Source organism: Onychomys torridus, chromosome 1, assembly GCF_903995425.1.
Source record: "Onychomys torridus chromosome 1, mOncTor1.1, whole genome shotgun sequence".
In the NCBI taxonomy this organism is placed as follows: Eukaryota; Metazoa; Chordata; class Mammalia; order Rodentia; family Cricetidae; genus Onychomys; species Onychomys torridus.
Window position 1 is genome coordinate 127,940,080 of NC_050443.1, and position 23,619 is coordinate 127,963,698.

Below are 23,619 nucleotides of genomic sequence, written 5' to 3' on the forward strand. Positions count from 1 at the left end.
ACTGGGTTCAGGCTTCAGATACTCTCCCTTCCCACTCCTGAAAGACAGAGAAACCCAGGGATCACCAGACCCTCTAAGACTGTCACAGAGATTCCTGGCCCGGAGGCTAAGGTCACCACCCTAGGTGGAAACAGAGGTGCTGCCCAAATGAATTCATCCATTTCTCCTCTGGCTACTCACAACCACCCTGCACACACTACTCTCCCGCTCTGACTCTACCTGATGAACTCACTCTATCCAGTCATCAAATCCTGGTGATTGTGTCACCTCCTCCAGACAGCCCGTTTTGATCTAGTCCTCCAGCCCGTCCACTCAGAGAAGCACACTGGAAGTAAGCACAACCATGGCATGGGGCTTTGGAGAGAACACACAGCCACCAAAAAGTCGGCGGGACCCTGCTTCTCTGTGTTCGAGATTCCCTTTTTCAGCAGCTCCCCTGCCTCAGAGAACTTAAGATTTCAAAAGATGCCAAAGAAGCTGGAGATGCAGCCTGCGTTCCTTTGCACTGGGCCACGATTACCCCTAAAAAAAGAGGATTTCAGGCTGGAGAGATGGCTCAGAGGTTAAGAACACTGGCTGTTCTTCCAGAGGTCCTGAGTTCAACTCCCAGCACCCACATGGTGGCTCACAACCATCTGTAAGGAGATTTGGCGCCTTCTTCTGGCATGCAGAGATACATGCAAACAGAACACTGTATACATGATAAATAAATAAATCTTTAAAAAAAAAAAAAAAAAAAGAGGATTTCTTGGACCCTTCTTGGTCAAATTACACACACCCCTGATGAGACCTAACAGATTACAGGGGGACCTGAACTCAGTTTTAGCTTAAAGGACACTGGAAGAATTTAGATAAAAATTAAAAGAAGAATAAAGGGAGTGGGGGAAACAAGACCAATTTCCAAATGTAAAATGCATTCAGCATGTAAGATCTCTCAAGCACACAATTTCTTTTAAAAAAATCAGTTTGAACACATTGAATTTTGGGATCTCAGCAGAGGCAGCCTGGGACAGAAGGTGCCAGGGAAGAGAGACTGAGGAAGGTGATGGGCAAGAATGCTCGTTCTGCTCCCATCACTCTCCCTCACTTTAGCTGGAGCACCAGCTCCATCATATGCTTTCTGTAGAGATGTTACGAACCCAATAAACCACTGAGTAAGGTTTTTGGTGCGTTTTTTTTTTTGTTGTTTTGTTTTGTTTTGTTTTTTGTTTTTGTTGTTTTTTTTTTTTCAAAGCCACTTAACTAATGAAGAGAAGAGGCCCAAGGAGAGGTGATTTTCCCCAAGGTCATACAAGTGTATCATATAACCCCCAATAGCCTTGATCCAGGGATCAGGAACCCAGGCACATCCGCTGCGGGTTGGGGATGCTGCCTGGATACAGCAGTCCCTCACTGGGCAGCTGGGCTATGTATGCTCTGGCTCAACCCCAACAGCCTCAGGGAAGTCACCAGGAGCCTTTAAACAACAACCCACTGGGACAGGAACAGACGGACAATCCAGGCCAATTAGGAACCAGGAAAATCTCTAAGAGGATGAACACCCAGAACAGGGCAGAGGAGCACGGGGCTAGCTGTGGTAGCCCAGCTTGCTGCCAGCCTCACAGTCAAAACCTTCCTAAAACAACCCCTTGGCGGCCTTGGAGCATAATTCAATCTTCTTTTGATGACTCCAGATCTCAGCCTGCCTCAGGCCACTCAGAGAACATCAATAATTGCTGAGTCCAGGTGGTAAGCAAAGAGGAGGGGCTGGAAAAGGGGTCATCAGCTGCCGCTGCCCTGTGGTGGAGGGAGGAAGAACCAGCAGGCACTTCAGCAGGAGGATCCGGGCCCTCGCTTGGGGGCTGGATACCACCTTTAAGAAGGGGGCCCAGGAGGAGAACGGGAGACCTCTAGCAGACAAAACAGTGAACCCCAAGTGGGCCCCTCTCTGGCCCCCCAGAGCATGTGGGACAGGACATCTCCCAGGGGTCCCAGCAAATAGAAATAGCCAGCCAAAAACAAGCTAGTTGTGATTTAGAAGACACACCAGGCTCAGCCACTTTGCTAAGGAAGAAGCCATGCAGTGCCCTGCAGAGTTCATAGAACACTTAGATTCAAACCAGAAGTGGTGGTGCACACGTGTAATCCCAGCACTCAACGGGACCTAAGGGGGAAGAATTGCCATGAGCTGAAGGCCAGCTTGAACTAGGTAGTGAGATCCTGTCTCAAAAACCCGAAGAGGGGAGGGAGGTGGAAAGAGGAGAGGGAGAAAGAAAGAAGGAAAAGGAGAGAAGGGGGAGGGAGAGAGAGAGAGCTGGCGAGCTTAAGGACAGAAATGAGCTTGAAGGTGCACCTCTGACCTACTCCCTGGCTGAGAACCCTAAGCAAGTTACTTAACTTCTCAGTTTCCTAATGGTGCCAGGCTAACAGTAGGACTAACCATGAGTGTCAACCAAGCTTCAAGTTGGCTGCAAGACCGTGTCTTAGACATAAGTCTGTGGGAGAAAAGACTAGAACGTAACACAGAACTCCCTGCCCAGTTGGCTCTTGGGTGAGATTGAATGTACTTATTTGATTTGTGTTGGCTTGTTAGATTTTCTGTTTTATACAAGAAATGCACATTATTAGATAATTAAACCATACTCAGAGAAATAAACAAAGCCATAGGGACTGCAGTTGGTCCCCAGAAAGAAGCAGTGTAGATGGAAGAACGGTCACTTGTGTCTGAGACTCAGACAAGAATGGCCCTGGCTTTTCCACATGGCATCTCTGAGACCATAAGGACCAGTGCTTGGGACTTTCTGTCTGGGTGTGCTCTAACACTCTCCATACAGCTACTCAGGAGACACCGGGCAGGAAAAGACAGTGCATTGCAGGAATACTGCCTCTCTCACTGGTTGTTCTCAGCTCCAAGTCCTCTGACTATCAACTCAGAGGAGCCCTGGACTCTCAGACCAAAATCCCTTCCCAGATTCTCTCTCAGGAAGGGCAGCCTGGACCGCTCACCTTTTGCCCAGCCAGCAGCCCTCTAGGCTCAGCCACACTCCATTCCCCAGCCCCATCTCTACCCCCACCAGCCTGGGCTGAGGCAGCCCATTCGGGAGAGTTGGGCTTGGTGGGTGCACAGCATTCTCGCTGCCGGATGTTAATCCTCCAAACAAAGTCAAACATTAGCCCAGGAGACAGCTTATGCCTTATATAAGGCCCCCTGGGGGAGCTGCAAACAGCCTGTGAGAGCTGAGCTGTCCTACCGCAGCTGCTGCCGGACCCTAGGACAGAGCACCAGCCACCACCACATCCACCACCAGCCCCACTGGATCCAGCCCCAGCCACCAGGTGAGATGGGATTGAAGGCCCCCAAGTCTAGCACCCAAGAACACCCCAAAGCCAGGCTCTGCTTCCTCACTGTGACTAGTCAAACCCCTAGTGCCTTCCGGTAACCTGCTTGGACTCTTCTGATACTCCAGCATGGGGGACTCACCCCAGGGAACAGCAAGGAGGTTTTGAACTTGGGGAGGTCCTTTCTAGCCCACACACAGAGCAATACAGGAATGTGTATTATTCTCCCCCTCACCCACCTCCAGCCTGTGCAATCAACATCCAAATCTGGACCCTTGGTCCCTACTATGTGGCCTATGCAGTGCCATGCATGCACACCTATAACATATAAGCACGGAGCCACATGCCTGCATTCACACAGCCTTCATGCTGCATCTTAAATGTATGCATACTGTAGATATCTCTGCACCCACACATCTGTGTGAGTATGTGTGTGTGTCTGTGTCTGTGTCTGTGTCTGTGTGTGTGTGTGTGTATACACTATTGGTATATCATGTCCCTTCATGCAGCTGGGTACATCCTCATGCATCCACACACCAGAGCCCCCACATCTTTACACATACATACACACAGACATAGCTCCATACACATGCTCATACATGGAACTAGATACATCTTCGTGCATGTGGTTCTATGTTGCTCCACAGGCCTATATCACACACACACACACACACACACACACACACACACACACACACCACACACACACAAACAAACAAACACAAACACACCCCTCTTGGCCTGATGCCTTGCCTACAGCTTTGGTTCATCTTGTCTGGTGCCATGACCTTCTCCGAGATTCTGGACCGTGTTGGAAGCATGGGCCCCTTCCAGTACCTGCATGTGACCTTGCTGGCCCTCCCAGTCCTCGGATTAGCCAACCACAACTTGCTACAGATCTTCACAGCCACCACCCCTGCCCACCACTGTCGCCCGCCACCCAACGCCTCAATAGAGCCCTGGGTGCTCCCCTTGGATCCAAATGGGAAGCCTGAGAAGTGTCTCCGTTTCATGCATCTGCCCAATGCCAGTCTTCCCAATGATACCCAGAGGGCCACTGAGCCATGCTTGAATGGCTGGATCTACAACAGCACCAGAGACACCATTGTGACAGAGGTATGTCTGGCACCCTCGCTCCCCCACCTTGTCTTAGGTAGTCCCATACACCCTACAGCACTTGTGGATAGGAAGAGAGGCAGGGGGCCTAGACTTCCCGGGATTGGAGGACAGAGAACTGGGCAAAAAGGAAGGATCCCAGTACTAATGAAGAGGAGCTGAGTGGTTTGGTTCCTTCATGCTCAGAGCCCAAACACTCCTTCAACAATCTGAGGGCGTTGTTCTTTAGCTGGCACAGTACTAAGTTCCAGGGATTCAAAAAACGTACAGTCCCTGCTCCTGGTGGGGTGTTATGACCTTGTTGGATAGCTTCAGTGGGTGAAAACACCACATGAAGAAGTGTAAAATGACTTGTTACCTCATGCTATGCTGTGACCTTGGACTGTGACCTACCACCATTGGACTGGTTATAGGGACAGGAAAGGTTGGGCATTGCAAGAAGCCCTTCTAAAGACGCAGCCCTGGAGCTGAGACTGGAACACCAGGCAAGGGTTAACCAGACTAGAAGGGAGAATAGGAACATTCCATCCTGTGTAAAGCATTGCGTCAGGGGAGGGGGGTGCAGAAAAGGATTTCATGAAGCAGAGGTTGAAAGACTCCTGAGCAGATCCAGGGGTGTCAGTCGCCCACACAGGCACTATGGCTTCACTTCCCAGTCATCTTTCTTAGAGGAGCTGATTCTCTCGCCTGTCGTTTCTAGGAACTAGAGTTAAATCAAATCCTTCAATGAACTGACAGGAGGAAGATGAGGAAACAGGAATGGTGTTGACTGAATGTCAACTGGCTGCCAGGCATAGCTGGGTGCTTTGCAGACACTGTCTTGTTGCTGTTGAGGGTGAGGCCCTCAGTCCTGGGAAGAGAAGCGCTTGTTCAGTGCAGTGCACACCGTCAGTTTCACGGCTGGATTTTAAAGCAAAATGGCCCTAAGTACAAAGTACAAGCGATGAGTTAGCCGTAAATTCCAGGCAGGCTTAATAATGGGACACCCTGTGAGCCCCACAAGTGCAGGATCCAAACATTGCTTCACTAGAAGACCTTTGCCTTGCAAATATACACCCAGGTAGCTACTCCGTGAGTCTGGGCTTTTTGAAATCCTGAGGAAAGCAGTGTCTTTAGCTCCATTTCACAGATGAGGAAATGGAGGCTCAGCCCTAACTTTCTTCTGTAGGCAGAGGTAGGATTTGAATCCAAGACCATCTACACTGTCTATACAATTATTTATGTAGTTAACAAATATTTATTCTACAGAAAGCATTTGTAATATGCCAGGCACTATTCTAAACACCATGCAAATGTTAACAGATCACATCTATTCTTTTTCTGCTCTGTGTCAATCATAGCATTCAGATGATACAGCATCAAGTATCTAAAACACTGGGCACATTGGTGTTAGGATACAGAATGCTGAGGCCACAGTCAAAGAAGACAATAGTCTTCTAGGTGCTTACCTTTAGAGGGTACACAGATGCACACACACACACACCCAGGGATCCAGTAATTTGATGGAGTCTGCATGGATTCACTGCTGTGTCCCCAACACCTGGAATAATACCTGGCACAGAGGAGGGGCTCTGATGAATAAATATTTGTGGAAGGAATAAATCAATGTTCCGTAATCTTAAGATTCTGAAAACCCAATGGAGAGGTTTATAACCAGCACAGGGGCCAGGATGTCCTGTTGGAGTCAGTCACACTTGCTCTGAATGTAAAAGAGAAGAGGTAAGGAGTGAGCCCAATGGACAGTACAGCCCAGACATGAGGCACAGAATGCCAAATGCAAAGTCACAGATGCAGAGACTGAAGAACAGACAAGAACAGTGAGGCATGGAGGCTGTGGGACATGGGACAGTAGAGAACAGCAGGATGGCCTGGTGTGGTCACTAAGCCAAACGTGTGGCCTCTGTAACAAAGGATTAGGAGCCATCAGATGTGGTAGTCTTTAAGAAGGAGTATGGCAGGCTCAGGTCGCCATCTGAGGAGCCTCACTCTGCAGGATAGAGAGTGGCTTGTAGGGAGAGCTTTTGTCTACCAGAAGGGAAAGCTAGTAGCAAGCTGCATAGGACTCTGGGATGGTGGTGACACATAATGGTGGGTTTAGAAACTAGAAGAGAATAGGGAATTGGAATCTGAGGGCCTGGTGGCTGAACAGATGTGGGAGAAAAGAGCATATAGGAAATCAAAGACATGCCCATAAGTATGAGTGAGAGGAGAAAGTGAAGGAGGAAAGAGCAGGCTTACTAGGAGTAATGAGATGGCCCAATCACGAACATGGTGTGTGAGTTCACAGGTGCCAGATGGATAGAGGTGTGTGCGTGGATTCATTTCATCCTCACAGCCCTCGGAGTTTAGCGCCTTCATTATCCCGTTTGCAGAGATGAGGAAGTTGGAAAACAGGTCCCTAATCGAGGCACAACATTCACACAGGGCAGAGTGGAGAACTCAAGTCCCTGAGGTAGGGCTCCAGAGACCATGCTCCTTCAGGCTGCACAGAACCTGACCCGTAGTTCGACTGACTGTCCACGCTTCACTCCACTGAGAGACTTGGGTGATCTGACTCGTCCACAGATGCCCCACCCCATCCTGCAGGAGCTCCTCCAGGACAGGGACAGTATCTCTTCCACCTAAACCTGCCATCACGGGACTAGGTATGCAGTAGGTTCTTAAACAATGCTAAATACAGGATAAGTTCCTCCTGCAGAGGCACTGCTGACCACTGGGGAACAGCTTCCTCTCCAAGTCACTCCTCAGGTGGGCTTCCAGGAGCCACGCCAAGGGCAGGGGCTACAGGGCCTCATTCACAGTTAAATGTCAGTTCACCTTTGTGCCAGCCAAATTTCCAGTCACCATTACATCCCTTGAGATAATGTGAGTCTGCGCAATGTAGGGGATCAGCAGTCCTCAGAGGACTGCACCCTTGTCCATGTCAAACCTCATTTAGCTCTACATTAAGCTCTAATTCCCTGGGGAGACAGCCATGACAACCCCACAGGAGGGTTCTCCTACCCTGCCCAGCCACTGGACCATCAATGGCCAAACCCAACAACCAGAACAAACACAGGCACTGTGGTCTTCTGTTCATTCAGCCATGGCAAATACAAGCTCCATCTGCTTGGGGTGGGTAGAATGGAGTTCTGCCTCCCATGTGATAGAGGCAATCAGGACTTTCCAGAAGGAGCTTTAACGAGGACATTAAGAGGAAACAAAGACCTTTTTTTATTTCTGGAAAGCTCGGGAGCCTGGGTGCTGATCCCTAGGTTCCCAGGAGTATAACTCACAGCCACATACGCTGACTCAGCCCACAGCCCCCTGGGCCTGGGACCAGCCTCAAGTGAGGAAAGTGCACCTTTCAAAGGCCCCTGGGCTTCCTCTTGGCTTTGTACCCTCCTGTCCTGATTCCAGGGCCATGAGAAGTTCATAATTTGTACCCCAGGCAGGACCCTTGCAGGGTCCTTGGTCAACCACCTCTGACCTCCCAGTCCTCATCACCAAATCCCCAGGCTACCCAGATTCAGGGCCTGTCTCTTATGTTCAGTGCTGTCCCTGCTCCACATCCCCACTGGCTGCCCTCAACCCCACTTCAAGCACCCTCTGCTTCAACTTCTTCCTCAGCCTCCTGAGCAGAGTGACCCTTCTTTTTCCTCCCTACCACCTTCTTGCTGTTCCAGGCCAGGCAGAAAGACAAGGCGGAGGTTTCTGTCATCTCGTTCCAGAACCAGCTCCTTGGGGCTTAGTTATGGTACCAGACTGGGAAAAGAAATCCAGTGCAGGACTAGGTTATGTAGTCCTACAAGAAGGCTGTGTAGAACTAACAGGAGCTGATGGGAATTACAAGCCCAGGCCATACCCAGGGCGGGAGAGAAGCACCATGAAGCTAATGTCTGGCTTCCTCCAATGAGCACGTCACCTTTCCCTCTCTGAGCCTCAACAGTAAAAATATGTATGATAGCCTGGCCCTGTTTATTCATTCATCCATTATTCATTAAACAAACTCTAAGATGTATTACAACCAACTATTCTGTTAGTTTCCAGGGATAAACAGTCAAGAGAGATGTCTTCTGCCCTCATCAAGGCTACAGAATACAGGAGAGGAAAAACAGAGACACGAGAGGCTAGGAGGCCTCATGGCATGTACCCTGTTGGCGGCAAAAAGAGGCTTCGTAGCGTTTTCCCTCCTGGTAGTAAAATCAGAGCTACAGAGACAAGGGCAACCTTACCTGCACTGCAAGTCAGACTTCTCAGACATTCATCCACCTCACAAGCACGAACTGACCACCCAGAGAAGCCCCTGACATTCAGATAAGATTATCAAAGGCCAGGCAACACCCCTGAGTAAGGGAATCAAGGAACCGTTCGTTTTCATTGACTCAGAGTAAAACCTGATTAAATCCAAGGATTACACCAGCCTCTGGAGCCCCAGTCAAAGAAAGCACAGAAACCAGACGTCATGAATATTCAAGCCTTCTGCTGCAGGTTTTACCAGGACCTTCTTGAGGCCTTTGCACTGGGAGTTTTCCACAGGGAGTTCCATCAAAAGCTTCCAGAATGCTCTAAAACCTTCTTTTCTCAGAAACTCGGTATGCCTTTAAAAACATCCCATTTGCTCCACACCGGTTCCCTCGTCTATTTTCAATCCCTTTCCCATCATCACCTATAAGGCCAGTATATGTTTCACACAAAGCCAAATCACACAGTTTATTGGTTTCTAGCAAATTTCCCCAAGTCAGGCAGCTTAAAACAACAAAGATTTTATTATCTCACAGATCTGGAGACTAGAAGTCCAAACCCCACAGCATCAGTATGTTCTTCACAAAGGCCCTACAAAGAATCATCCCTGTCTCCTCTAGCTTCAGGTGGTTGCTGACGACAGCCTTGGCACTGCTGGGCTTCTGGGTCCCACTCTAAGCTCCGCCTCCATCCTGTCCTGTCTGTGCATGTCTCTACCCTTCCTACAAGGGTCCACCCTGCCCAGTACGGCCTCACTATAACTCAGCTAATTATATCTAAACAACCTGATTTCCAGTCTAGAAGGCTAGAACTTCAGTGTGTCTTCTGAGGGGACACAGTCAACTCCCAACGGCTGCAGGTCTCAGACCTGGGCCCCACAGTTTGTGTTGCTCTGCAGGATGGTCACGGCCACATTTTTCTCATTACTTCTCATGAGCTTTGCTACTCATGAAATCTCTGAAAGAAATTTGCAGTGTAATTGAAGTTTGCTTTTTTTTTTTTTCCTTTTTGAAGTTTTAACCAGAGTACTTCTTTTGAGCTTCTAAACATCACTAAGGGATGGTATCACTCCAGCGGATGTCATGTTGTAGTTTTGAAGCTTTCTCTCTCCTCCCTACATAGAGTTGTGTGCTAGATATTGCCCATCCCAACACACACACACACACACACACACACACACACACACACACACATCTCACAGAGGAGGCAGTTTTCCTCATAGAATTTGGAATGTAAACCTCTCATGCAGGCGTGGAGGGCGATACAAATTCCACTTTCATCTGCAGAGTTTTGCTGCTGTAACAAAAGCCTCGGCAATAAGTCATGACTTGATGATGACCAATACAGAAATGTTTCTTCCGTAGGAGTCCTGGGGAGAAACAGCACTCCAGACCGATGGTTAGATCTGCAGGGCCCTCCAGGGACCCAGGCTGACAGCAGCAATTCTGCCATCTCCAGCACTTGCCTGGGGCTGGGGGGGGGGGATGTTGCCATTATCACTATTCCCACCCATAAGAAAAGAGCAAGCATGTATGCCCAGGCCAAGGAGCCCCTCTTAAGCCAACAGGTAGAAATGCCACATGTGTCTTCCACTTCAACTTCCTTATCAGTAACAACACGGCTCCCCTCAGCTTCAGCATCACACAGGGGGATGTGCTTTTTGCTGCAAAGGAAGGAGGTGAAGTAATTTATGTGAGCAGTGGGTCTTTTCTTTAGATTTTCCTGAACGGCTTAAGACGGCATGTCATAAAATACCAGAACTCTCTCTAAACACCTCCCACTCTCACAACCGCCATGCTTCTCTCTCTACACCCTCACTTCCTCCTGTATTCCGTTTCCTCCATTGCTGCCACACCGTACCATGTAGACCCCCCCTTCCCTGGTAGAAATATCTACCAGGATTACTGGACATGTTGGCTCACCTGGAGCTAGCTGGAAGATCTGGAGTCCCCATCCACCCCCATCCCGCCTCACTTCCAGAAGAGAAAGGTAGAAAATAACTCCTTGGGCTCTCCCCACACTTTATTTATGAAATGCTCTTAGGAGGCATTTCTAGGGAACATTCTTCACTTCATTACACAAGTAATTCAGGATGTCTGGAGCAAAGAATGTGTGCTAGGATTAGCAGGAGATTAGAGCAGACAGGTTGACCAGGCCAAAGCATAGCCCGCCTTACCTAGCCAACGACAGGGAACCAGAGACTATTTAGCAAAATAGAAACCTAAAAGCCAATTTTGTCTTTGGGGAAGAAGTGGGGAAGACTTGTCATAGACTTCTCGCAGTAGCCTGCTCTGAGCCTGTTTCCTCGCCTGTAAAACGGGAACATATAACATGGATGTTGTGAGGATTAAAGAAATTGAAGCACAAAAAATTTTAACTTATGACAGTGCCTGGTACAGAGAGCCCTCAGCAAACATCAGCTGTTACTATGCGTTCAGAGGCAAGATGGTGAGGCCTATATGAAGGCAATTGCAATGAAAATAGAGGTCCTGGAGGATAGGTTCAGCAGTTAAGAGCACTTGTTGCTCTCGCAGGGAACCTAGTTTCTGTTTCTAGCACCTATACGGCAGTTCACAACCATCCATCCACAACTCCAGTCTGAGAGAATCTGACATCCTCATCTGACCTCTAAAGGCACCAGCCACACACACACGGTGCACTTACACATATGCAGGCACAACACTCAATAAACACAAAAGAAATAAATCTAAAAAATAGAAAAATCCAGTTTCAAAAGCAAATGCAGCTGGGTGTGTATGGTGACACACTCTTTTAATCCAAGCACTAGGTAGGCAGAAGCAGGCCAATGTCTGTGACTTGTTCTATACAATGAGTTCCAGGACAGCCAGAGCTATGTAGAGAACCCGTCTCAATGTGTGTGTATATACACACACACACACACACACACACACATATATATATATATATATATATTTGAAACTTGAAGATCAAATGACTGTGGGAAGGGGTATCTGTAAACACGAGAGCCAGCAGTTTTGATCTGAGTGAGGGAAGAAGTCGGGTTCAGCGTGACTCAGTAACTTATGTTGGTTCAAACTTGTAGAGTCTGATCCCAGGTAGTTTATTTTAGGCATATTTAAGTACAGTACAATTTTGGAAAAGTTTTTGTGACAATTAGCTCAATCTTGTATGCACAATAAAGCTTAGGGCATCACTGCATCAAAACTCTTAGTGATCTCGTCCATAAAGATGGGTTCTAGAGATTGGCTGAGAAACAATGCTCACAATAAGGGTCTAAGACAGTGGTTCTCAACCTTCCTAATGTTGCAACCCTTTAACATAGTTCCTCATATTGTGCTGACCCCCAAACATAAAATTATTTCATTGCTACTTCATAATGGTAATTTTGTACTGTTATGAATCATAATGTGTGAATCTGATATGCAGGACATCTGATGTGTGACCCCACAGGTTGAGAACCACTGGTGTAAGGAGAATGAGTAAAATAAGCATAAGAGTCTAGGGGAAGCCAGGTGTGGTGGCACGCCTTTAATCCCAGCACCTGGGCAGAGGCAGAGGCAGGTGGAGCTCTGAATTCAAGCCCAGCCTGGTCTACAAATCGAGTTCCAGGACAGCCAGGGCTACACAGAGAAACCCTGTCTCAAAAAAGCAAATAAACACATAAGAAAGAAAGGAAGAAAGAAGAAAGAAAGGAATAAGTGTCTGGGAGAATCAGGTGTGGCCGGTCCTACAGAGAGCACAGGTCACCAGGCTATTAATTACATACATTCCCAGCCTTGTAGGTGGAAAACAAATTATACCTGTCTCCCTTTGAAGAGACAACCATGCGTGTTTAACATTCCTGGTTTCCTTAGTGCATATCTGTGAGCACAAGGATATCATGTCCTGTATGGGGCAGGAGAGAGAGGGAGGAGTCAAAAAGGGGACCCCAGCATGCTCTCTTATATGTGGGTTTCTTAGGAGTATAGAATTATATTTGTCAGAGGCCAGGGATTGAGGAGATTGGTGTGGAGTGGGCGCAGGAAAGCTACTCATCAATGGATACACAGCTGTAGGTGAAGGGGAAGAATAAGCTTGAGTTCTGTTTGCACAGCAGGGTGATTATAGTCCTCATAATGGACTGAAAATCAAGACAGCTGAAAGGAGAAACTTAAAATGTATCACCACAAAAAAAAAAAAAAAAAAAAAAAAAAAAAACATAAAGCAGGAAAAGTTAAGGACAGGTTTCCATAGCACCATTTATTCTTTGCATGTATACTGAAAACATGGCAGTGTTCTCCACACGTGTAATATAATCAGGACTTACCAATTCAAAGTCATGTAAATTTCAAAAATAAATATTTTTAAAAGCCAGGTCTGCCATTCGGTGTGCATGGAACCTTACAAAGAGTGGAATGACACGTCCTGTTAAGTGTGGAATGTTCGTGGGCTGTCATCCAGGCAGTGTTTTCAAATATGCCACAGACTCCAATGGTCTAAAGGCCAGAAGAGAGGCTGGGCTGCAGAGATTGGTCTGGGCTCTTCAGCATGAAGAGTAGGTGGCAGTGCCTTGGGGAATGTGCCTTAGATGAAGAGAAAGCCCCAGAGGGAGCCCTGGAGAAACTAGCAGGATGGGGCAGGGAGAAAGAAGCGAAAGGAGAGACAGATGGAGGGGAGCGGCCAAGGGGAAAGTCAGGTCAGAATGCAGAAGGTCTGTAGTATGGTGACAAAGAAGCTGTGGGTGGCTTTGGTGAGCACAGCTTCCACGTGCTGGTCAGGGCAGAACTGAGAAATGAGTGAAGAGGCTGGGTGGCAACAAGGATTCTTGCCAAAGAGAACTGGAAAGTTTATAGGAGAAGAGTTGAGAGAGAAAGAGAGTAGGAGGAGAGAGAGAGAAAAGCGGGAGAGGGAGACAGGGAGAGACCAAAAGAGTAGACCTTGAGAGGAGAGGTGAGGTCAAGGATGCAGGTGGCGGGACGAGCCTTGGAAATGGGGGAAATGAGGAGGCAGATTGGGAGCTACAGAGCACAGATGGACTTTCAGTGGAAGAGGCTGAGGACAGAGGTCCATGGGGTAGTTGAGCAGACTCTGTAAACCATGCAACAGGCCACACACACTTGAGAGATGCTATCATCCAGCGATCATGGATCAAAGGCCTAAGGAACCCCCACAGGCAGAAAGAATTGGTGCTTGGGAGCCAAAGACCAGGCTCAAGGAAGCCAAGGCATCTGAGTGTGTGCGCAGGCATGTGAAGGTGCAGGCTGAGCATGGCTTGGGGGGACTGGACTGTGTTAAACTGGCATGGCCCTACCTTGCTCTTGTGCAGTGGGACTTGGTGTGCAGCTCCAACAAACTGAAGGAGATGGCCCAGTCGATCTTCATGGCAGGCATACTGATTGGAGGGCCTGTATTTGGAGAACTATCAGACAGGTGAGGCCCGGGAGCACACTCCATGTACATCCCTCCTAACTCTGTTACGCCCATGTACCCCAAAGCAGCAAAAGCTGGGAGAGATGAGAAGAATGATCCTCCCTGGGCAGATACCATTTCCTTGTCCCAAAGTCCTCTCAACCCAGGTTTTCAGACACAGTATTGTGGTCACATAGTGTAAAGCCAGGGCAGATGGATTACTTAGAGATACGTGGTCTTTTGACCTCTGCTCAGTCAGCTAAGCAGAGGCAGAGGAAATAACTCATTAACTCAATGCTCCTACTGCAAACTTGTTGAAAAACAGCAATTACCAGCAAGGCTCTGTCTAGGGAGAGAGTTATATGCTCCACCTGGTCTTTGAGTGAGGACTTGGGGTTAGCCTTCAGCCCTTTGCCCCAAAGCCTGCAAAGTCACTCAATCTGGCAATCAGACACAGTGGCTAACCTAGCCCTTCCTCTCTTCTGAGCTGCAGGTTTGGCCGAAAGCCCATCCTGACCTGGAGCTACCTAATGCTGGCAGCCAGTGGCTCAGGCGCTGCCTTCAGCCCCAGCCTCCCCGTCTATATGATCTTCCGATTCCTGTGTGGCTGCAGCATCTCAGGCATTTCTCTGAGCACCGTTATCTTGAGTGAGCCACAGTGGGGGCCTGAGCAGCAAGGCTTTGGGGAGCACCAGCCAAAAAGCTGAGATATTGGGCTTGAGTCAACCAGAGGCCTACCTTTGATTTCTTAAGACCCTTCTGAATTCCACAACAATCACAAACATGACAGCAGCTATGAAGCTATAGGACTTGCCTTGGGTCTCAGTACTCTGCTAGGCATATGATGCTATTCAGTGACTATGGAGAAGTGATACTATATCTGTTGTACAGATGATGAAGTTGAGGTGCAAAGCAAGGGAAGTTACTTGCCAGTGGAGAGGCATATTAAGATTGAACTGGGGCACAGAGAGGCCCAGACTTGAGTCCTATGTCCTTGAGTTTCAGGCGCAATATCTGCAAAATGGTAATTGAATCCTTTGGATCAAATGAAGTCAGGTAGCTACTGGGAGGCAGAAGCTGATACCACTTCACAGGGAGGTGCCTGAGGCCTGACAAGACCCTAATCTAGTCCTTGGGCTCCTCTCACAGATGTGGAATGGGTACCCACCTCCATGCGGGCCATCTCATCAACATCAATTGGGTACTGCTACACCATTGGCCAATTCATACTGTCCGGCCTGGCCTATGTCATTCCTCAGTGGCGCTGGCTACAGTTAACTGTGTCTGTTCCCTTCTTCATCTTCTCCCTGTTATCCTGGTATGTGGCCCTCTTCTGTTCTCCTCTCCACCCAATTCCACCAGGGACAAATAAGGGATCCATGCCTAATCTAGCTATCCGGCTCCATCTGTCCCCAGTTCCCTTGCGCCAGAGTCAAGGAAGGCCCTCCAGGATGGAGGAGTTACATGTACTGAGGCATGCTGTAAGAGAGATGAGGTGTTGGGGGCATGGAAGCTACATGCAGCTGAAGAAGGGGCATGAGTTGAGATGGGCAGGAGGGGGCTGGTCCATCATGAGACCAGAAATCCAGGGTAGCCTCAACTTCACGTGGAAGAGGGTGGAAAAGCACAGAAGTTGTCTGTGAGGCTGGCAGGCCTACCCAAACTTCTGTTCGGGGGTGGGGGGAGGGAAGGCCCAGAAATACAGAAAATGGTGAGGCTGAGGACAGAAGGGAGGGGACTACGCAGGCTAGAGGATGCTGGGGGAGAAATCTGAAAGACATTTTGAAGAAAGTATCTACAGAATTGGGAGATTTTCAAATGTAAAGTACAAAAGAATATCCACAGTGGAGCCTCAGCCTGGAAATCTATGAGAATTGAGGTGTTCTGCTAGGAGACGCAGAGTGGCCAGGGATCTCAGATCAACCTGTTGAACCCCAGTTCACACAGGAAGACAGGAAATTAGCCTGTGTAACTCGCTGTTGAAGCCCAAGTCCTGGAAGTCACAAGCATTCTGAGGGAAATGGTGAAACTGTGGAGTAACTACTTACAAATTATGTATCATACCCCATTCTGGACATTAATTCATGTTGTCTCTGGTCCTTGTTGCATCTCTGTTTGATGGGAGCATTATTGTCCATATCCAAAATTGAGAAAACTGAGGCTCAGGGAAAGTTACACGGAAAAGCACAGACTTGAGATGGAACTTCAACTTGGAAATGAACATTCAAGTGTCAGAGATGAATAGCAATCTGAAAAGGAGGGGATGGGACTAGAGAGTGGAGCAGAAACGTGCACAACCCGGAGTGGAGCAGTCCGAGTCGGGAGACAAAGGGGCAGATGGGCAGCAGAGGACAGGTGAGAGCCCAGTGCCCTTCACCCTGTGGCTTAAGGCGGGCCTCACCCATTCTGAGCCTCAAGACTTTTCTAGAGAAAATGGGGATGGTATTGCTGATTACCCTAAGTTTTGTGGGGCTAACCTACAGGAAGGCTTGCTGAGTGGAAGCCATTGCTGTCATTAATCTCGGAGGCAAGGCTGGAGCCCTGGGCTCAGCCATGAAGCATGAGAGGAACTCCTTCACAGTCTTGGTGAGAGCAGGCTCACAGGACTGTCAAGGTAGAAGCGAAGCTACAAGTCCACGGACAACAAACTCAAAAAGTTGGCATCAGGGGTCTGAAGTCAGGTATCAGCGCCCACCCTCCAAAGGCCCTGAAGGAATCCAGACCAAGGAAGGTTAGGGAAGTAGAGGTAAATGCCCCTCCAGCTGTCCAGCCTCAGGTATGTCATCCCCTCCCCAGGCTCCACCTACCGTAGTCTAGTCCTTGGGGCTCTTAGCTAAGGAAGACACCCAACAACAGCCACCAACCTAGGCTGGGAGCTTTGGAAGCTGTTTTAGAGATGCGGGGACAGAATGCTGGAATTTGTGCTAACTAGTGGCAGCCCAGGGACAAAGATGGGCCAATGTGAAGTTCCACAGAAAGTGCACGAGGCACCTCAGGTTTCTGGGCCTCCTAGCCCATGGCCCTGGATGCAGACATCTCAAAGGGGACTCTGGAATGGGAACCACTATGTTTTGACTCTGGCCCCCAGGTGGGTACCAGAGTCCATTCGCTGGCTGGTTCTGTCTGGAAAGTTCTCAAAGGCCCTGAAGACACTCAAGCGGGTGGCTACCTTCAATGGCAAGAAGGAGGAGGGGGAAAAGCTCACCACTGAGGTAGGTGAGGAGAGATTGCAATTGGCTTACAGCTGTCTTCCATCCCCTCCCCCATTCATCCTCTGAAAGAACTTGGACCTCCTTCCCTTCCGCCAGCCAGGCCCACTAACAGCATCCCTCCTTCTCTTATGTCCCAAGGAGCTAAAGTTCAACCTGCAGAAGGACATCACCTCAGCCAAGGTCAAATACGGCTTATCTGACTTGCTCCGGGTATCCATCCTGCGCCGTGTGACCCTCTGTCTCTCCCTGGCCTGGTAACCTGCCCACCTCACCCTACCCACACCCTGCACAGGGTTGATGAACAAAGAGGTGTCCATCAGGGCAAAGCCTAGGATACCTGCAAGAGAAATCAAGAGACTACCTCCCGGGGGCCACCAAGCCCAGCTTCCATCCCAGAAGTCCCATATTCAGCTGAGAGTGTCTGCTTCCCTCTGAGGTCACACTACCCCACACAGGGCAGGTGCTCTAGACCATTCGGTGCACATCCTGGTAACAGAACTTTCTCCACAGTCTGCCTCTTTGCCCCTGAAGCCTAGCTCCGCCCTCTGGAGCACACAGAGCAGAGTTGACCCTGCAGGCTGCAGATTTTTAGGAAGCAATTATATATCTCCCAAATTTCCTCTTCTGACTGATCCTACATCTTCCCCAAAGTCCTTTTGTGACCTAGTTGTGAGACCATTTTTCATCCTAGTTTTCCCCAGGGTCAAATTTGTCCCACACTTTGCCATACTTCTGAGAGAGGAGGAGGAATTATGTTCACACGGTTCACAGCTTGACTTTCACCTCTGCCTCTCTGGATGTTCCATTTCTACTGAACAAAAACAGATCATTTCCTGCCTCCTCTGGTCTCTGAGAGTCCCTCCAGTCCTGTTATTCTATGGAGCCCATCTTGGGCACCTTCGCTATGAACACCCTAGACCATGACCATGCAAGACATGACCAATCCCAGCACTTTTCCTTGAGTTCAGACACAGTCTCACAAAACTCAACTATACTCAAGCAGACTATATCAGTCAGCTGTAGATAACACAATAAGCAAAACTATTTATCATCCTGGTAACCCATGGACAGCTATGGGAAGAGATCTCAGCTTGGCTATAGATGCTGACCAACCAATGCCTCTCTGTCTCTCAGGTTTTCTACTGGTTTTGCCTACTACAGTTTGGCTATGGGGGTAGAAGAATTTGGAGTCAACATCTACATACTCCAGGTCATCTTTGGTGGGGTCGATATCCCAGCCAAGTTCATCACAATCCTCTCCATAAGTTATCTAGGCCGGCGCATCACCCAAGGCTTCCTCCTGCTCCTGGCAGGAGGGGCCATCTTGGCCCTCATCTTTGTGTCTTCAGGTGAGAGGTTGAGGCTACCCTAGGACCTTTTGGAAGAATCTGTTACAGGCTGGAAAGTGAATTCCAGCTTTGTTAGCCCTCCTCCAATTCACTGTTGCTGGCCTTAAACAGATTCCCTACTTTTTGTGGGGCTCAGGTTACTCTTCTAGAAAACAATCCAATTGGCCAAGATGAAAAAGCATTAGGAGTAGCAGATGGGTTATTACTCACCTTTTCACATGAACTTCCAAGGCCATCCTCCAACCCCTTCCCGCGTAGAAATGCCACTCGTGAGAACAACACTGGCTGTATTTGGGAAAGGATGCCTGTCGGGCTCCTTCAGCTGCCTCTTCCTCTACACAAGTGAACTGTACCCTACAGTCCTCAGGTAGGTGATGCACCTGAGCCAGAGGCTAACAGATGGAACTGTAGCATCCTCCTCCTGCCCTCTACCCAGGGGTCCCAGGACTGCCCTTGAAAAGCCCTCTGCACAGGCTGCCAATCCCTTCTCTGAACCCTCCCAGGCAAACAGGTATGGGTGTTAGTAACGTCTGGGCTCGAGTGGGAAGTATGATAGCTCCACTGGTGAAAATCACGGGGGAGGTGCAGCCCTTCATCCCTAATGTCATCTTTGGGAGCTCGGCTCTATTGGGAGGCAGCGCTGCCTTCTTCCTGCTCGAGACCCTCAACCGGCCCTTGCCTGAGACTATCGAGGATATACAAGACTGGTGAGTCCTCTGCCTCTAGGCCCCAGGACTCCCCTTTGAGCAAACAGGCCAGAACTCCAGGCTTTTCCTAAGCTCTATGTCTCTAGGCACCAGCAAGTCAAGAAAACAAAGCAGGAGCCAGAAGCAGAAAAGGCATCCCAGACAATCCCTCTGAAGACTGGTGGATCGGACCCAAGCTGAGAACAACAGAATCTTCTTTCCTGCCCTCCAGAGACTGATCCCAAGCAGGACCCTTCCAGTGCTCCTCAAGAACCCTGGGACTTGGGGGGGACCCTGGGTGGGCCCATACTCTTAGAACTAAGATTTTCTGAGAGTTCAGTCAAGGTATCTCCACCATCACCACCTCCACCGTAGCCCACAACCCAGACCTCACCTGTTCAAAGCTCTGGCCACAAGGCTTCCCTCCTCACCCCTGCATTCATCCTCCCTGAAACCCAGGCCCTGCCCTTCCATCTGCCCGTTCTGTATTGGCCACTTCCCTCCATTGTCCCATCTCCATTTCCCTTGAGATCCTCTAGCAGGTAGTTCTTCCCCCCTCCCCCCGAATTCTTTCCTTGGTGGGAAATTTCAATAAACCACAATGAAGAACTCAGGCCATGCTGCTTGGGGAAGGAGATGGAAGAGGGCTGGCCACCTTGTGAGTATACACATGTCCATCTGTACTACTCAGGCATACAGCTATGGGCACTCAGCTGCATGCAAGCTGGGCTACTGTGAACATGTACATGTTTTCTAGTCTGTCTCTGCCGCTGTAACAGACAACCACAGGCTAGACTGTCTAAACAATAGAAATGTATTGCTCGTAGCTCTGGAGGCTGGAAAGTCCAACCAAGGTCAAGGTATTGGTGTTCAGTGTCTGGTGAGAACCTTCTTATGATGTTCCCTCTGGATATTTCTATCTGTGTTAGTCAGCTTTCTATCACCGTGACAAAATACCTTAAAAGATGTTATGTGAGCTCTCAGTTCGAGGTTTTGAGCCACACTCACTAGGTACTGTTACTTCAGAGCTAAGGAAGAACATCGAGGTGAAGAGCACTTCACCCTTCTCCAAGGGTCTGTGTTCCCAAGACCTGCTAATCAAATAGTTCCAGAACCCTACATGAGACCCTGCCTTTGTTAAGGTTTTTACTGCTGTGGTAAAACACCATGACCAAAAGTAACTCAGGGAGGAAAGGGTTAATTTCATCTCACATTGTTCAGGCCACACCTCCATCACTGTGGGAAATCAAGGCAGGAACTGAAGCAGAAGCTATGGAGGAACACTGCTTCTTGGCTTGCTCTTCCTGGCTTTCTCAGCCTGCTTTCTTGGAGAACCTAGGACCACTAGCCCAGAAGTGGCCCCATCCACAGTGGGCTGGACCCTCCCACATCAATCATTAATCAAGAAAATTCCCCCAACAAGTTTGCTTACAGGCCAGTCTTATAGAGGCATTATCTCAATTAAGGTTCCCTCCTCCTGACTTGTGTTAAGTTGACAAAAAGTGAACCAGAACACAGCTTGGATCAACTCCCTTCAAGTGCTCCACAGTGGCTATTGGTGACCACACAGGACAACGCCAACACACTCTATGAATTCTTATTATCAAGCACAGAGCTAATGACTACTCTCAAATATGTATGTAAAGATTTGAGAGGGTGCTTAATAAACATGAAAAGGATTATATTGCACCCTGCCTCCATCTTTCAGTGATTTCTCACGGGGATAGAACTTCAACCTTTTTACAAGTTCCACCAGAATCAGGCCCCAACCTGCTCGGCATTTTGTTTTTAACACTCCACTTTTCCAGGCGGAAATCCAGCCTTACTCAGTTTCTTTCTGCTCAGAAAACTGCCCCAGCCTTTCTCTGGGCACCTGCAGTTTCCCTGTCAGACTCCCACTGCATTCGGCTCATCCACAACTCATCTTGGGGGTCTCAACTTGTGCAGTGTCCTCCCAAAGGACTTCTGAGCCCCTAAAGCCTGGTGTACAATGGATCATGATCTCGGTTGCATCTTGGTGTAGATTTCTCCAGAAGCAGACCCCAAGACAAGGATTTGATGTAAGGTGGCTTATTGGGAAGGATAGTCAAGAAAATAGGAAGTAGAAGAGTAAGTCTGAGAAAGCAAGCAAGAGCTGGACGGAGAGGGAGTAAAAGGCAGAAGGACCCCCCTGCTACCCACTCCAAGCCCCGCCCACACCAGCCTGTCATCCAGTCTCATGGGAAACTGCCATTTACACTTGGTTTGGATGCAGGAGTCTTATTTGCCAACCTTTAGATAATTTGGGGCTGGTACACTGACCATGGAGACCTGACTTTTACAGTGAGGCTATCAGGCCTCGCCTTAGAACTTGATGTCTACTGATGGGGTTTCAACCTTGGTGCCTCAGATCAGCTGACAGTCTGGCCAGCAATGCCTCCCTTGGTTTCACTAGATTTCCACCAGACAGAGAAGAACTGGGCTCAGTGTGAATCACTGGCCTCCACCTTCTCCCCATCCATCAGTGATCTAGAATTCAGGATGGCTCCTGGAATGTCCTAACCATGACCGTTTCTGCACTGCTCCAGGGTGTTTCTTACAGACACAGAGTGAGGGACAGGAAAATGCTCAGAAAGCATTTTCTGTTGCTGCTGTTAGGATTCCCAGAGAAACACCAAACTCCATTCCTCTTCCTCTCCAGTGCTGCTGTTCCTCAGCCCTCCTTGCTTCCTCTATTCCTGTCTCTCTGGCCCCAAGCAGGGACAACTACTAACTCAGTGAATTGCCACCCAATATGGAGCCCCCTCTGGGTCACCTCATGGGTGAAGTTTGTGAGGTTTTGCTATTTTGTTGAGACAGGGTCTCATGTAGCCCAGTATGGCCTCCGATGTGTTGAACAGCCAGCTGAGGATGACCTTGAATTTTCAATCTCCAGCTCCCACCTCCTTAGTGCTGGGATTACTTGTGTGTCCCAATGCCCCGTGTTATGTGGTTCTAGGAATCAAATTCAGAGCTTTCTGCATGCTAGGCAGGTACTTTATCAATGAGCTACATCCCCAGCTCATATCTAGCTTTTAAACAGTGGTTTTGGATGGGTTTATATGGCCTGCTGGTTGGGTTAGCCAGGAACAAGGCACAAGGTTCACTTTGGTTCTGAAAGTTCCGGCTTAGATGCTGGCAGGCAGCTGGAGTCCTCAGAACTCTGCAGGTCATTTCAACCCCATGCTTCCAGAACGTGACCTGAGCCAAACTGTCTTCTTTGATCTGTAAATTATTTATTTGAAAGGTGTCACAAAGTAATAAAAATCACATGTAGTCCCACACTTTGAATCCCATTGACTTAACAGATTACAGTTACACAAAGTCAGCACTTAGCCCAGAAAATCTAACCTATGTGATAGCAACTTACACAGTACAGAGAACAAAGGAGTCAAAGGCGTGGAGTCTGAGACTTGCAATGTGATCTCGGGCAGCACTGGTCCTGTCTGGGCCTCAGTCTTCGAATCTGTTTCCCAAGATGTTTTCAGCTGAGTGATTCCTCTCAGTTCCAGTGGCATGTGGTTCTGAAAGAAGAAATACGTTTCTGCCTGTCTCCAGATCTCCAAAGCTGACACCCTCCCACTGAGCACAGCCAGAATTTAAGCCAATGGTCCATTTAGCACAGAGGCATCCCATCCTGAATTTTCAGTGACCCACAACAAGGGACAGTCCCCAGATCTGAAAATCCTGGGATCCTGCCACTGTTCAGTCTCCAGTGGAGCCTTTTATAGACTCCCCCGGGCTTGGGATTTGTCAGAAGCTGCACCGGCTAGTTTTATGTCACTTGACACAAGCTATGGTCACCTAAGAGGAAGGAATCTCTATTAAGAAAATGCCTCCGAATGGGCAGGTGGGTTGTGGGGGGAAGGCCGGAGGGGTGGGAGGAAGGAAGAGAGGGATCTGTGATTGGTACATAAAATGTATAAAAAATTTCTTAATTAAAAAAAAAGAACAGAAAAAAAAAAGAAAAGAAAATACCTCCATAAGATGGGGTTGTACACAAGCCTGTAGGGCATTTTCTTAGTTACTGGGTAAGGGCCCAGCCCACTGTGGGTAGTGCCTCGCCTGGAGTGGTTCTGGTGGTACTATAAGAAGGCAGAAGGAGCAAGCCCTGAGGAGCAAGCCAGTAAGCATCACCCCTCTACGGCCTCTGCATCAACCCTGCTTCCAGGGTCCTACCCTGTTTGAATTCTGTCCTGATTTCCTTCAGTGATGGACTATGATGTGGAAGTATAAAGCAAATCAACCCTTTCCTCCCCAGTCTGCTTTGGTCATGGTGTTTCATCACAGCAATAGTGACCCTAACTAAGACAGGAGCTAAGAAAG

At 48.7% G+C, this 23,619-nt stretch overlaps 2 protein-coding genes across 4 annotated transcripts in view; one reads left to right on the plus strand and one right to left on the minus strand.

The window, feature by feature from the left end:
- The window catches only part of LOC118594502 (solute carrier family 22 member 19-like), a 703,508-nt gene that overhangs the window by 99,450 nt on the left and 580,439 nt on the right, over positions 1–23,619 (minus strand). The gene's annotated exons all lie outside the window — the stretch shown is intronic.
- On the plus strand, positions 1,665–19,879 carry Slc22a8 (solute carrier family 22 member 8). Of its 2 annotated transcripts, XM_036204407.1 has the most exons (12): positions 1,665–1,728; positions 3,236–3,315; positions 4,078–4,434; positions 13,946–14,049; positions 14,522–14,676; positions 15,178–15,346; positions 17,117–17,240; positions 17,379–17,494; positions 18,375–18,589; positions 18,848–18,956; positions 19,093–19,296; positions 19,383–19,879. In XM_036204407.1, exons 3-12 carry the CDS (start codon positions 4,102–4,104, stop codon positions 19,474–19,476), a joined length of 1,623 nt encoding a protein of 540 aa, XP_036060300.1. In that variant the 5' UTR covers positions 1,665–1,728; positions 3,236–3,315; positions 4,078–4,101; the 3' UTR covers positions 19,477–19,879. The 2 variants fall into 2 exon arrangements, with proteins under 2 accessions (XP_036060300.1, XP_036060308.1); XM_036204415.1 differs by lacking the exon at positions 1,665–1,728 and having other exon boundaries at positions 3,221–3,315.

Coding starts and splice junctions, on each gene's coding strand:
- Slc22a8 (XM_036204407.1), top strand. CDS start 4,102: ATGACCTTCTCCGAGATTCTGGACCGTGTTGGAAGCATGGGCCCCTTC. Junction 15,347..17,116: donor ATCTTCTCCCTGTTATCCTG/GTATGTGGCCCT, acceptor TCTGGCCCCCAG/GTGGGTACCAGAGTCCATTC. Junction 19,297..19,382: donor ATCGAGGATATACAAGACTG/GTGAGTCCTCTG, acceptor CTATGTCTCTAG/GCACCAGCAAGTCAAGAAAA.